At 36.8% G+C, this 15,561-nt stretch overlaps 1 protein-coding gene across 39 annotated transcripts in view; it reads left to right on the top strand.

Annotated features, from left to right (window-relative positions):
* LOC106873313 (partitioning defective 3 homolog) overlaps positions 1–15,561 on the top strand; it is a 220,470-nt gene that overhangs the window by 103,225 nt on the left and 101,684 nt on the right. For 22 of the 39 annotated variants that reach the window (XM_014920633.3, XM_014920631.3, XM_014920632.3 and 19 more), the window contains 3 exons: positions 1,094–1,292; positions 1,769–1,932; positions 7,572–7,760. In XM_014920633.3, coding sequence (XP_014776119.1) covers positions 1,094–1,292; positions 1,769–1,932; positions 7,572–7,760 — 552 coding nt within the window. The remainder of the gene's footprint in view (positions 1–1,093; positions 1,293–1,768; positions 1,933–7,571; positions 7,761–15,561) is intronic. The other 17 variants (XM_089358161.1, XM_089358150.1, XM_089358156.1 and 14 more) reach the window with 1 other exon arrangement.

The following is a 15,561-nucleotide window of genomic DNA, read 5'->3' as shown; positions in this document are numbered from 1 at the left end:
CACTCTGAGTATAGACCTGTGAGTCAGAGAACAAGAATGGGAGAGAGCACTTGCTCTTGGTAGTCAAGGAGATCTTTGATAGTTGGACTCCTTGATTGGCTGTAGAGGTCCTCTCATTTCTGGAGGATTACATCACTACCTCCCTTTTTTTCTTTACTGATGCATACTATGAATGTTTCTTTTCTTTTGTTTTTACTGTATATCGTGTATATTTTCTACAATTTTTTTTTATCATTCAGTTCCATGTAAATCTCACACTTTGTGTCCTTCTTTGTACTGTCCCCCTCCTCATCTGTTTCCTTGGTTTCAAATAAAAGAAATTACCATTATTATTATTATTTTATTAAAACATTCTATAATAAATGCTCATGGCAGTGAAACAATATTTTAAGTAAAACTTTTTGCTCTTTTTGATAAATTGTGTCAATAATGAATATTAAGGTAAATATGAGGCTGATTTCAACTATTTGCACATTCTTTTCAGATCGGGATCACATTGATTCTTCACTGAAAGTAGAAAAAAAAAAAAAAGGGAATGGATCATCTTTTTCAATCAATTGAATTCCCTATTCATTAAATATTGTATTAGCAGAATCTGTGTGACACATCATGTCAAAAGGCTAGCTTTTGAATTACAGGTACAGTTTGTCTGAAGAGCATTCACACTTTACATCTATTCAAGTTCTTACACAAGGATTAGGTAGATCAGAGGTTATAGTAAAATATACTTCCCAAGTTGCCATGCAATAAAATTTAGCCTGAAACTTCATGATTGTGAAATGAATTTCTAAACCATGAAACCATGTCTGCACCCCTTACTATAAACATCAATAATAATAATGAAATGTTCATGGATCCATAGTTTTTCCATGTAATAAATTCTTTCTATAGAAAGACTGCAATATTTTTGGTGCTGGATATATGGCAATGTATTGGCCCTTCAGCAAGTTTGCAAACATTTGTACATTGGAAAAATGTTAACATAAATAATTGGATGTGAAATTGAAAGTTAATACTATTTCCATTTTCTTAATTTTTAATTTAAATTTTTTTAGACATTATTATTTCAGTGTTTTCTTTTAATTTCTTATAGTTGATAGCCATTTATGATGAAACAGAGAGGAACCATGTATTCAACAATGGAGATGGAGCTAGTGCAAGCTCTGTTGGAACTTCAAGTCCAGATATCTTCCAAAATAATAATGGTCCCACTAATTCTAGCAATGGAGATTTTAAAGCATCCAGTCAAACAGATAATGGTGTTGTTGTCACTTTAGAAGATGTTCTTTCAGGTAATATAACCTTCATTATAATAATGATCTTGAAGTGTGATTAATTGAATCGACACCAGTGTATGAAAGGTACTTACTGAACCCTAATGATGAAAGGCTGGGCTAGCTTTTGCAAATAGTATTAACTGCATGCAAAGTTTTATGTTTTATCATAATTTCTATTAACTAAACAGAAGATTAGATTTGTACGAGAGATACGAATTGAATTGATTCTAGTATGAGTGCTTATTTTATTGACTCTGATTCTGTTTGAATACTAAAATGTGAGACTGTAAACTAATTACATTTTGTCCAGTACTCTTCCATGTGTGCCAACTTACCTTTTCCTAATTTCCTTTTATTACAAAAAAAAAATTAAATTGCAAAATTTTTATACAGATAAGCCATAATTTTGTAGACATATTCATATTTAGTTATTCTGAATGATTTACCGGAAAGATTGGATTTTAATGAACAGTTTTTCTTTTTCCTAACAGGTCCTACTTTACATGTTCGACGGGGTAGTGAACCGGCCCTTGTAAACCTTGGAGAAGTTGAAACCTCTTCTGATTTTGCTACTAAACCTGAACCTGCTTCAAAGCATAAGCGATGGTCAACATTTGGAAATGAGAGAGAATTTCAAACATCGACTCCAAAAGAGGTATTCTTTGGGTTTTTGAAATAGATCTTGTTTATAAAAAGAAATAAATAACAATCTTACTTTGCAACCACTTTTATAATCCCATCTGTTAAAAAATTCAAATCTTTGATTCCTCAATGAAAACCATACCATTTATGTACTTTCCACTATTTTCTATTACCAATTTTTTAATTGCCTTGAAATTTCACTATGATCATTTTCACTATAAAAATTATTTTTTGTGTTTTCAACATACATTGAAACTATTACCATAATGCTTTACTATTAGTCATTGCTGTATGTATTTCAAATAACAGCACAGAACATTATAATGCATATAAAGTTTAGTATATTTAGCAGGTTAAAAATATGTAACATTCTATTTAGGGTGAAGATAAGCATAATAAATCTTTAAGTATAGAAATATTTATTCTCTTCTAACTTTATAATTGTGCTCAGATGATTAATAAAAATATTTGAAAGATTAGATTTTAAGCTCATTAGCTATTTCGTTACCATTGTGCACTTTATACATAAACAATCATATTATAGTGATGCTTTTAGTTAATTAAATAAGTAAATGTATATTAAAGGTCACATGTGTGCTTAGTGAGGTAACTATTTCTCCTCTACAGCAAGATATCTGTTCTTGTTCCCCAGATCATACTTAATCATCCTATCACCTAGCATAAAGCCACCATATTTTGTCTATATCAAAGTAGATAATGAAAGCAAAATTTTTAGTAACTTCTAATCAAATAAAAGCCAAAGCAGGGTGGTGGAGGATTCTTAATTTGGTTGAGAAGTGACTGTGCCCATAGTGTGGTACTCTGGGAAAGGGATATGATATAGGAAATAGAGGTGAGTGAACTGAGAGTTTCTAAGTGGTTCTGCACATTACCAGCCAGTTCTGAAGAGAATGGCTACTGTAATAGTGGTAGAAAAAGCAGAAAGAGGAGACAACACATCTTAGGTCCAGGGGTTGGTAAGACTTAGCAAGTTTGTACTAGTAATTCAAATGGTCAGTCTTCGATGCAGTCTGTGTAGCAGCAGCATCCTAGATATGGAAATAGAACTTGAGCTTCCAAGAGGATTGGTAGTCACTGAGAACTGAAGTATTGTGAGGGTTTTAGTTGCATGCTGTTCATGTTCAGCAAGTGAGTGCAATAATTTTTTCTTATGCTCTTTTGGATGGGCAATGTCAATTTGCATATATGACAAAGCACAAATGTGTTGAGAGAAAGATGGGACCTAAGAGGTGTCAGATGTAATGCACGAGAGAAGACTGCACTGCTGTGGTCATGTGATGCATATGAACAAGAACAACTGCATAAAGAAGTGCTGGTTGCTTAAAGTGAGTGGAACATTTGGAAGAGGAAGTCTCAGAAAAATACGGTATAAAGTGGTGAAGAATGACCTTCAGATGTTGAAGTGCATGGAGATGACAAAAGACTGAAATGCTTACTAATCTACAGTGCTTGACAAAACCTGTCTACTTAAACAAAAATGAAGCCCTAAAAGCATGTTACCTATGTATGTGCCCCTGCACCATATCTGTCCTTAATTAATGCCCACAACCCATTACAACTGGTGGTATTATAACTGGTGAGTGTTAGGATCGGTCAGCTGATGTTTGCTGATGACATGGTGCTATTTGGCTCATCAGAAGGTGATATCCAGCATGTACTGAACAGGTTTGCAGCCAAGTAAGTCTCTAAGTCTGGGATGAGAATGAGTGATGTGGAGATCAAGATATTGGTCCTTTCAAGAAACTTGTCCCAGTGCAACTAAGACAAGTGGGGAATTTTAGGTATCATAGGACCATATTCATGAGCAGTGGAAAGATAGAAATGGATACTAGAAATGCAGGTGCACCAGCTCCAGCATTCAGTCCTCAGAAGAGAAGTTGGTTAAAAAAAGCCAAACTCATTCTCTTCAATTCACTTTGCATGCCTATCCTCACCTTTGGTTATGAATGTTGGGTAATGACCAAAAGAGTATGATCACGAATACAAGTGACCAAAACGGGGTTCATCTGAAGGGTCTCTGAAGTAACATTACTCGAGAGGGTGCATAGCTCAGAGATCAGGGAGTTTCTCTACATTGAGAGGTTCCAGCTCCAATATTATGGACATGTGATTAGAATGTCACAGGAAAGGCAGATTCTTCAAGCTGAGCCATCCAGCAGAAACCTTGGGGTAGACCAAAAACAAGATCACGGGATGATATCACAGTCTCAGTTGGTTATGTTTGAGAATCCGTCCGGAAAATCTAATGACAGTTACTTCTGATACGACTATATGTAGGAAGTATCTGAGGACTCTACCCAATAATTGTCCTAGTGGGTGGATGGATATAGATGACATGAGTACACTGATAAATTTAGATTACAAATAGTTCACAAAGCCTTGGTTCTCAGTCTCCTCCTTTTCATTGCCCTCCTGGTCAGAAGAGGAATAAGACCTGCTGCCCTTGCAAACTATTATATGCTAATGGCCTCCTTCTTATAGAAAACCTGGAACAGAATTGAGAAAGGAAAAACACATACACACATGCAGAAAGAGGTAGAGAGAGTGAGGGTATTTAGGCAAAATTTAAGTTTGGAGATGTTTTGAGGTACACAGTGAGAAATGCATGTACCAAATTTCAGAACTGTCTTGAGGCATGATGGAAACTGAGAGCAGCTACTTTGAGTAAACTGTTATCTCCCAACTGAATATTGTCTGTACTTGAGATTGTATTTGTGACTGATATCAAGTTCTTTTGTTGTCTTGCAGATAAAACTGTCATTAATCTTCATTAAGTTTTCTACTTTCTATTTGATCTACTTTTCCTTATTGCTGTTTTATAATTTTCTTTTCATTCAGTATAAATGTACATAAAACATACGTTTATTTATCAAGTAAAAATCTCTCTTTCTCTCTCTCTCTCTCTCTCGTGTGTGTGTGTGTGTATGGAAGGAGTACTCTTTGTTATTTGGAATATTCTTTTAAGTAGACACTAAAACAAAGTATAATATTCAGAATATATGCCAAGTTATTTCTTTGGTTTCCATGTTAGGGTATGTCCACTAATATGCAACTATTTCAAATCAGTCACTGATGAAAGTTTGTACTGTGTAATCTAAAAAAAAGTTTTATACTTTTTTTCAGCTGTTTATATATATATATATTAATTATATCAAAATAGTATCTTATATAGTTTTTTTTTGTCTATTAAATAATAGAAAAAAATATACATAAATATGTTGATGACAACCCTGGGAGAATAACCATTCTCATAACTTCACGATAAGGACTAACTGAGTAGATTTCTTATCAAAAAAGCTACTTAAGTTTGTTGTGTTTGGTAACATATCATTTACATGGTTGTTGAATGCTCCATGAAAATCTTTGTTAGATACTTGTTTTCTCTTATACATTTAGCTTTCAATGTGTGAAGTTATATGTTTGAATAATACACTTTTTATCATCATTCTTTTCTCTTTCCATTTTTTGGTTATCATAATATATGTAAATGTACAAGTTTCATGTTACAGTAAATGTGTCTATGTCATTACTCTGTGTTCATTATTTGATTATATTATTTTTTGTTTAAAATAATTTATCAAAGAAATGCCTGAATTTTTCTAATTTTTGTTTTAGATTTTCTTAAATTTTCATTTTAAGTTAATATTTGTATTTCAACAAAACTCTTCTGTTTATTTTGTAAATAAATCAATCTCTTTATTTACATTATTTACAATTGACGGATACTTGTCCTCATCTTGTTTGTTGTTAACATAACGTTTTAGCTGATATACCCTCCAGCCTTCATCAGCTGTCTTGGGTTCTCATTCCTAAGGTATTTTTCAATGTTGTTATTATTTATTATTATTCAGGTCACTGCCTGGAATTGAACTCGGAATCTTGGGGTTAATAGCCCGCACGCTTAACCACTACGCCATATACCTGTGGGCAATTATGGAGTGAATTTTAGGGCTTATAAATCTAATATTCTCCTTAATACCGGTTTCCATATGCTGTTCATATCTGCACTTGGTCTGCTTAGGAGGTTCTTGTGTCCTAGCTTATGTGCTGCTTCTTTTAGTTTTCTTATTAGATTGTTACTGAGCTTGATCATTTCTTCGTGGTGGGTATCATGATTGCTACTTATATTCATTGTTCGATGTTTTAGGCACTGAGAAATCCCTCTCTTTACACTGTATGCATGGTGGGAGCTGAAGTTGAGGTATCGTCCAGTGAAGGTCAGCTTGGGGCGTGTTATTAACGTATGGAAAAATGGAGACCACCTCCCCCTGTTGGATGAAGTTAAAATAATAAACAGAGAACACCACTGGAAAATACAAAAACTAAAAGAAGCAGCACATATGCTAGGACACAACAACCTCCTAAGCAGACTGAGTGCAAATATGAACAGCATATAGGAACCAGTATTAAGGAAATATAGGAGAATATTAGATTTATAAGCCCAAAAATTCACTCCATAATTGCCCACAGGCATATGGTGTAGTGGTTAAGAGCACGGGCTACTAACCCCAAGATTCCGAGTTCAATTCCAGGCAGTAACCTGCATAATAATAATAATAATAATAATAATGACATCAAAAAATACTTTAGGAACGAGAACCCAGGTTCGAAAATTCCCCAAGACACCTGATGAAGGCTGGAGGGTATATCAGCTGAAACGTTGTGTTAACAACAAACAAGATGAGGACAAATATCCGTCAGTTGTAAATAATGCAAATAATGTACATAATTTCTCATCTCTTAAATATAGAACTGTAAATCAATCTCTCTCTTTATTATTTTTTAGTCAAATTTTGTTTAAAAAATTCTGAAAATAATTTTCTCTTGTTTCTCAAATATCGCTTGTAGTTATCTAAATTTCAGCTTACAATTTTCTTCTCAAAACTTTTATTCATATCCTTGCAACTGAGTTAAAATCTTTTGCAAAAACCCTTTGAATGAATTATACATAACTGTATCTAATATAAGATAGATACTGACAACCCTTTCTCATCATACCAATTAACACAAATCTGATTATTCCTAAACCTTCTAAATATATAATATTCCCTTCCTTAAAAATGCAATATCATTAAGTTTCCGCTTTTGGTTTAATTAATCTTTACTGCATGGATTTAAATGCACATGTATTTACCTTAAGAATTTAAGATACTTATTAAGGGAGAAAATAGTTCTGCACTTTTGTCAGTTACACAAAAAAAACAAAAAAAACTAGTGTTAGTTTTTTTTTTATGATAAGTCCCATTTCTTAAGATTTTATTTCAAACCTAAGGCTAATTGAAATGCATCAAAATTTGATGATGGTGGTTGAACTTTGAAGCATTACATTCTGGAGACTATTATTTAGTTTATTCAAGAAAATATTCTAGTATCCTATCTCTGTGAAGGACTATCTGACAACAGAATCCAAATATTTGGCCTCTAAGCAAGAAAAAGTTAAACCTCAGATTGAATTGAATATATTATATTTACATACAATGAAGGTATCAGAAAAAAATTGGATGTTATTTTTTTTAATATCTTTTCTTAGCAATATTTCATCAAAGAACAGTTATTTGCTATCTGTTAATGAACCAAAGGAAATTTTCTGCTTTATTATTATGTTTCAAATATGCTTGTGTCGTATAACAGGAAAATGGTGATTCCCAAACTAACCAAGAAAAATGTCTTCAGCCTCGGTGGAATAGTACAGGACATAACAAGAATAAACATTTTGCTTCTCATTTCTCTCGTGAATATTCTCGACAATCCTTGGGTGCTCGACCCAGCATGTTGAAATGGTTTGAAGCACAAGAAAGATACGAGGAGAAGCTTAAGGATGTGAGTGGTTTTGTTATTTCTATGATAGAACAAAATCAGAAATTCTCCCACCCCCTCTCTCTCTCTCTTTCCCCCCTCCCTGCCGCCTGAAAATCTATATCTTTTCAGAAAGTTTGTTTGGAAGTGATATTAAGAATTGTAATGAAAGGCATAAATTGGATCAAAGATTTTGACAACAATGGCATTAAATTCTGAAAACAGATAAAAAGCAGAAAATTAGAATGTTGAGAAATAATACAAGAATATATTTTTAATGTTTCCACTTGGTACCAAGGAAAGTGAAATTTCTAATAAAATCTGATATTAATGTGTCAGTATTTAGATGTCCCCAAGCAAAATTGCATTAATTCATTAATGTGGAAGAACTCATTAATTAGACTAATGGAGCCAGCTTTTATTACCTTTATGTGTAACTGTTCTTAATGTTAACAAGTAAAAAGAAGATGCTTCCAATCATAATGAAATTCTGATATTAGAATTATTTTTCTTGTTTCTTTATCAAAATTTTACTCTTGTAAAAAATATTTGAAAATTTAAACATTCTGTAGTCTATTTAAGCATATTTTTGAAAAGAACATCTTTAAATTCCTTAACATTTTTTCTACTTTATTGGAGTTCCAGTTTTCAGATTTCCAAAATATCTTAATAATGAAGCAAGAGTAATTTGAAAATCTAATCATTAATTCAAACTAAATACATTTATATCGTATAATCTAAACTTTATAAACAAGGAAGCTCTTTAAAATTTAGAATCTCGTAACATCATCTATACAATTCTGAGATGACAATTCTTTGTTGAACATAGTTTATACTCAACATAATATCAAAATGCAAATTTTCTAGTTTCTTCTCAGCCAAACACCTATCGCTTGATGAAAATGTATCTAAAATACTAAAAAACCAACTAACATATGAGTGTAATTTTGATGGCTAATACCCTCATCTGCAAACATGAAATATTTGTTTTATATTTACATCTCTGATGTGTCAAGTAGTTTTATTTCCTATTGTCACCATGCATCTTACTTTTGAACATGTACATAGTACCAACTGAGTTTGACTTAGGAACCTTTATTTCTAAGCCAAGGGTTTAGTGGCACAATGGATAAGAGTATTATGACTTGTAACATAGAAATAAAGTTCCTAGTTTCAATTGAGTCAGATAAAAAACTATCTACTACAGATAATCATGTAAACCAATAATATTTATTTCGCATCTGGGCCATTGGTAATTAAAGTGACACCACCACTTTGGTGTGTGGAAAGTAGATGGACACTCTGACAAGACAAAAATGGTGTCTGTCCAGATAAGGCCAGATAAACTCAACTGGAAGTCAAAGCCCTCCATCACACCTAATGGTGCAGGGTTGCATTGAGGTTTTTGAATCAAACATTGCTGATTTTCTTGGCAACTCTTTCATTGTGTTGTCTATCTCTGCTATACTGGTATTGCATTTCGTCTGACCAACCCAAGGAGGTTAAGGCAAAAGAAGCTCCTTGATATATGTGATACTACCCATTGCAGCTTAAATGAGTTCTTCCTAAACATTTTTTATTGTCAGAAATGATAGAAGCAAGCCATTCCTAGTTTGAATTTAGTCAAGACACCTGATGACAAATGGAGATCAAAACTGTTCAAAGCACAATGTATATGTAAATATTGAAATTGTTTCATTTTTAAAGATGAAGAGGAAAATTACTACCTTAGTAACAATTACTCATTTCTGAAATTTTTTTGCTTGAAATTTTTTAACAGCTTCCTTTCATATGTTCTCTTTCCCTGCTTAAATGTATTTAAATGAAGAAAATGTCAATATGTAATTTCATTCTTCTTTTAAGATTTTCACCTATACTGTACCGTCTGCCATTTCTATATAAAGGGCTGCCAATATTCTTTTCTACTATTCTGTATCTATGCGCATAATTTTCTTGTATTAGTTTTTACTTCTAGTTGCAGATCAGATCACAATCATATTACTTTTGATATCATTCATAACTTGAACACCTTCATGATTCATTTGTATGTATAAATGTCCACACATTCACACAATAGTGCTCTTTTTTGTCATGCATATGCATTTACATGGTTTTGTCTCTTCTGTTTTGTGTGTGTGTTTGTGCATGTGTGTGTGTGTGTGTATACACACACACACACACAATTTTCTAAGTTTAATATCTTTATTGACTTCGAAAGGAAGGGGCATGAGGATCAGAGACTTGTGTTATTTTGGATTGCCAGGCAGTGTGTTAGAGAGAATCAAGATGCTGTGAGAGAGAAGTGTGTATAGACACATAATTGTATACTTGTTCTTAGTCATCCTAAAAAGAAGTGTCTCTATGGAAGGCTATTAAATGTGGAGAATGAAGAGTCTCCTTCATGTGAACCCAACAGAGAGACCAGCTATCCTAGTTGACAGCAGTATGATAGATAAGGAAAGACATGCAGACAGGGAAAGACCCTGGTCCAGTAGAGGTCACTGTTAAGATGCTTAAGATATCTGGTAGAGTTGGATACAGTCTAGTCACCCATATAGTTAATCAGATTATTTAAGATGTAATCCTTAGTGACGGGTGTAGCAGCATCATGGTCAGCTGCTACAAGAGCAAGGTAGATTCCTTAGACAGAAGTAATTATAGCGGCATCAAATTGATGGACCAGGTGATGAAAGTTGTGGTGAGAGTTAGACTAAATGAAATGCAGTTTGGCTTCATCCTGGGGAGAAGCACCACTGATGCAAGAGAAGTATTTAGCTAAGAACACTGGTGTGCGGCAGAACTCTGGTGAACTCTCCATTGCAGCAGTTCGTGTCACATTTCACAGCTTTTACAGTGTTTACAGAGCACTAAGCTGCAGCCTGGTGTGAATCATCATGATACAGGTAACTCTTTTCCAGTATTCAGATAACTTTCAGTCCTCCATGTCAGCAACTTTTTCTCAACTACAACTTTAATCTTTATACTCTTCAATGTCATTGACTGTTCACCAATATATCAAGCTGTTCCTAAAAAAAAAAGACAAAATATCATCAGATTTAGCCCCAAAACTGTGTCTTTTTACTTGTTTCAGTTATTGGATTGTGGCCATGTAGGGGCATCACCTTGAAGGGTTCCAGTTGAACAAATTGATCCCAGTACATATTTCTTTAATTTTTTTTTGGCACTTATTGTATTCTGTTCCTGAAAAAAAGGTGTAAAACAATCATCAAATTTAGCATGAATTCTCTGTATACATATATACTTATATACGTATGTGTGTATGTATATATATATATATATATGTATATATAAATAGATGTGTGTATTTTCCCTTGTTTCCAATTAACACAGAAAAAATAGATAAACAGTTACCAGGGTAGCAAAAAATCACACAAGTAAAAAGGGCGTAACATTTTGTTTTTAAAGGTAGAAACTCCGGGTTTACGTGAAATATTTTGTATAGTATATATAAATAAATAAATGGAGTTAAACACAGGTGTTATTCAAATTCTTTTACTTCCGACACATGTTTTAAAGCTATCATTGGTATTATTCCAAAGGAATAAAATGGTGTAAATAAATGTAATCTTCTCTTCAGGGACATGACGAAATAAAACTCGTCAATAAGACATTTTAACATGTGTCGGAAGTAAAAGAATTTGAATAACACCTGCATTTAAATCTATTTATTTATTATATATATATATATATATATATATATATATATATATATATATATATATATATAGGGTGTAGTGAATAAATTGTCGTCTAAATTATGCAATAATGAAAATAACACTGACATCTCATTTCAAGATATATTTACCAAAATTACATGAAAATACTTTGAAATACTAAAGAGTAAATTTATTTAATAAAATCACCATTTGCTTCAACCACAGCCTCCAGATGACTTCAGAATTTCTTGCAATTCTTCTGGACGTTCTTGGTTAAGTTGGCGAATGGTTCCATAATCCTTGCCTTCAGTTCATCTTTGGTGTTACAAGAATTTTTGTTAGTCTCTCACTCAACTGTACCCCACACATAATAATAAAGGGGGTTGCAGTCTGGGGACTTAGATGGTGAGATATTAGGGGTGATGTGATCGCAGACATTGTCTGACAGCCATGACTAGGTTCTCCTGCTTGTGTGGCATGGTGCAGAGTCCTGTTGCCAAACATAAGGTCTTCCAGTAACCACCCTCTTGACCCAGGGCAGCACTGCCTCCTCCAGGCACTTGATGTAGACCTCCATGTTGACTCTGAGGCTTGTGTAGGAAAATGAATGGAGGCATAACGTCACCATCACTAGTGATCACTCCAAACACCATGATGTTAACTAGCTGTTTGATTTTTATCAATCTCAGTACATGTTCTCAGATTGACACCCAAACACTCTGAAATGTTCATATTGGAGCTTTTGGTACGAATGCCAAATAATATAGCATGTCATTTCCAAATTTCTAGCAGAGTGAATTGTGTCATGGTGGTTTTTCTCACTGATGGTGCCCAACTGACCTTGCTATACTGTGTAGTTGGCAAAATCAAAAACAATGCTCATGCACAAAATTAAAAATATGAAATGGTGACAATTTACCCATCGCCCCTGTATACACGCACGCACGCACACACACACACACACACATGTATATAGATATATATATAAATTAAGAAATGGAGTTAAATGCAAGTGTTATTCAAATCTTTATACTTCTGACATATGTTTCGAAGAAAACATTGGTATTATTCCTGATGGAATAAAATGATGTAAAACAATGTAATCATCTCGTCATGGAAAAAAAAAGAAACAAAACACATCAATAAGCCATTTTAACCAAATGTGATTACCGCGTATATGATGAAGATAACGCTAGCAAGTTATTTTTTAAAAACTGTTAATAAATTTAACATCAAAGGCAATTTAGAAAAAGAAAAGGAGGAGGAAGAAAGAAATTAACAGAAAATTAAGAGTAGAGAAATATGGTGCAATAGATGAATGGAAATAAAGTTTAAAGGCTTGTAAATAGATGTATGTAGTGGAAATGAAATGCAAGGAGACAGTCAAAAGTCGAATTTTATAGATTGGTAGAAACTACTTATAGGAACTAAAGGTATGCTTTTGTCAACGTTTGCAATGTTAAACGCGTTATTTAAAGGTGTTTATAAGAGAATTCTCTAAGAACAGTATGAGATACTGTTCTTTGGTACAGAGCGGACAAAAGGATTTACCTTTATCATGTTTATGTTCCTTTAGATATCAAATTCATTTACTAAGCCCAGTATTGTTGCATTTATTGATATATCTAAATGTAGAGTAATGGTTATCATGTATGTATATACATATAATATATATATCTTATATATCATATATATATATATATATATATATATATATATCATCATCATCATCATCATCATCATCATCATCATCATCATCGTTTAACGTCCGCTTTCCATGCTAGCATGGGTTGGACGATTTGACTGAGGACTGGTGAAACCGGATGGCAACACCAGGCTCCAATCTAATTTGGCAGAGTTTCTACAGCTGGATGCCCTTCCTAACGCCAACCACTCAGAGAGTGTAGTGGGTGCTTTTACGTGTCACCCGCACGAAGGCCAGTCAGGCGGTACTGGCAACGGCCACGCTCGAAATGGTGTCTTTTATGTGCCACCCGCACAAAAGCCAGTCCAGGGGCACTGGCAACGATCTCGCTCACAAACCCTACGAAGGCCAGTCAGGCGGCACTGGCAACGGCCATGCTCATCTCGCTCGAGAAACCTCATGTGTCACCTGCACAAAAGCCACTCCAGGGGCACCAGCAACGATCTCGCTCAAAAATCCTACAACAATCCCACACAAGAGCCAGTTCAGGGGCACCGGCAACGATCTCGCTCGAAGAATTTTCATGTGTCAGCAGCACAAGAGCCAGTCCAGGGGCACCGGCAACGATCTCGCTCGAAAAACCTCATGTGTCGCCCGCACAAGAGCCAGCCCAGGGGCACCGGCAACGATCCCGCTCGGAAAGATTTCATGTGTCGCCCTCACATGAGCCAATCCAGGGGCACTGGCAACGATCCCGCTTGAAAGATTTTATGTGTCACCCGCACATGAGCCAGTCCAGGGGCACTGGCAATGATCCCGTCCCGCTCGAAACATTTCATGTGTCACCCGCACAAGAGCCAGTCCAGGGGCACTGGCAACAATCTCGCTCGAAAGATTTCATGTGTCGCCCGCACATGAGCCAGTCCAGGGGCACCGGCAACGATCTCGCTCGAAAAACCTCATGTGTCACCCGCACAGGAGCCGGCCCAGGGGCACCGGCAACGATCTTGCTCGAAAGATTTCATGTGTCGCCTGCACATGAGCCAGTCCAGGGGCACTGGCAACGATCCCGCTCAAAACATTTCATGTGTCGCCCGCACATGAGCCAGTCCAGGGGCACTGGCATCGATCCCGCTCGAAAGATTTTATGTGTCGCCCTCACATGAGCCAGTCCGGGGGCACTGGCAACGATCCCGTCCTGCTCAAAACATTTCATGTGTCACCCGCACAAGAGCCAGTCCAGGGGCACTGGCAACAATCTCGCTCGAAAGATTTCATGTGTCGCCCGCACATGAGCCAGTCCAGGGGCACCGGCAACGATCCCGCTTGAAAGATTTTATGTGTCACCCGCACATGAGCCAGTCCAGGGGCACTGGCAATGATCCCGTCCCGCTCGAAACATTTCATGTGTCACCCGCACAAGAACCAGTCCAGGGGCACTGGCAACAATCTCGCTCGAAGAAATTTCATGTGTCAGCAGCACAAGAGCCAGTCCAGGGGCACCGGCAACGATCTCGCTCGAAAAACCTCATGTGTCGCCCGCACAAGAGCCAGCCCAGGGGCACCGGCAACGATCCCGCTCGGAAAGATTTCATGTGTCGCCCTCACATGAGCCAATCCAGGGGCACTGGCAACGATCCCGCTTGAAAGATTTTATGTGTCACCCGCACATGAGCCAGTCCAGGGGCACTGGCAATGATCCCGTCCCGCTCGAAACATTTCATGTGTCACCCGCACAAGAGCCAGTCCAGGGGCACTGGCAACAATCTCGCTCGAAAGATTTCATGTGTCGCCCGCACATGAGCCAGTCCAGGGGCACCGGCAACGATCTCGCTCGAAAAACCTCATGTGTCACCCGCACAGGAGCCGGCCCAGGGGCACCGGCAACGATCTTGCTCGAAAGATTTCATGTGTCGCCTGCACATGAGCCAGTCCAGGGGCACTGGCAACGATCCCGCTCAAAACATTTCATGTGTCGCCCGCACATGAGCCAGTCCAGGGGCACTGGCATCGATCCCGCTCGAAAGATTTTATGTGTCGCCCTCACATGAGCCAGTCCGGGGGCACTGGCAACAATCCCGTCCCGCTCAAAACATTTCATGTGTCACCCGCACAAGAGCCAGTCCAGGGGCACTGGCAACAATCTCGCTCGAAAGATTTCATGTGTCGCCCGCACATGAGCCAGTCCAGGGGCACCGGCAACGATCCCGCTTGAAAGATTTTATGTGTCACCCGCACATGAGCCAGTCCAGGGGCACTGGCAATGATCCCGTCCCGCTCGAAACATTTCATGTGTCACCCGCACAAGAGCCAGTCCAGGGGCACTGGCAACAATCTCGCTCGAAGAAATTTCATGTGTCAGCAGCACAAGAGCCAGTCCAGGGGCACCGGCAACGATCTCGCTCGAAAAACCTCATGTGTCGCCCGCACAAGAGCCAGCCCAGGGGCACCGGCAACGATCCCGCTCAGAAAGATTTCATGTGTCGCCCTCACATGAGCCAAT

Source organism: Octopus bimaculoides, chromosome 9 (genome assembly GCF_046866305.1).
Source record: "Octopus bimaculoides isolate indiv1 chromosome 9, ASM4686630v1, whole genome shotgun sequence".
In the NCBI taxonomy this organism is placed as follows: domain Eukaryota; kingdom Metazoa; phylum Mollusca; class Cephalopoda; order Octopoda; family Octopodidae; genus Octopus; species Octopus bimaculoides.
The sequence above is the reverse complement of the archived record's forward strand: the minus strand, read 5'-3'. Positions and strand labels throughout refer to the sequence as shown.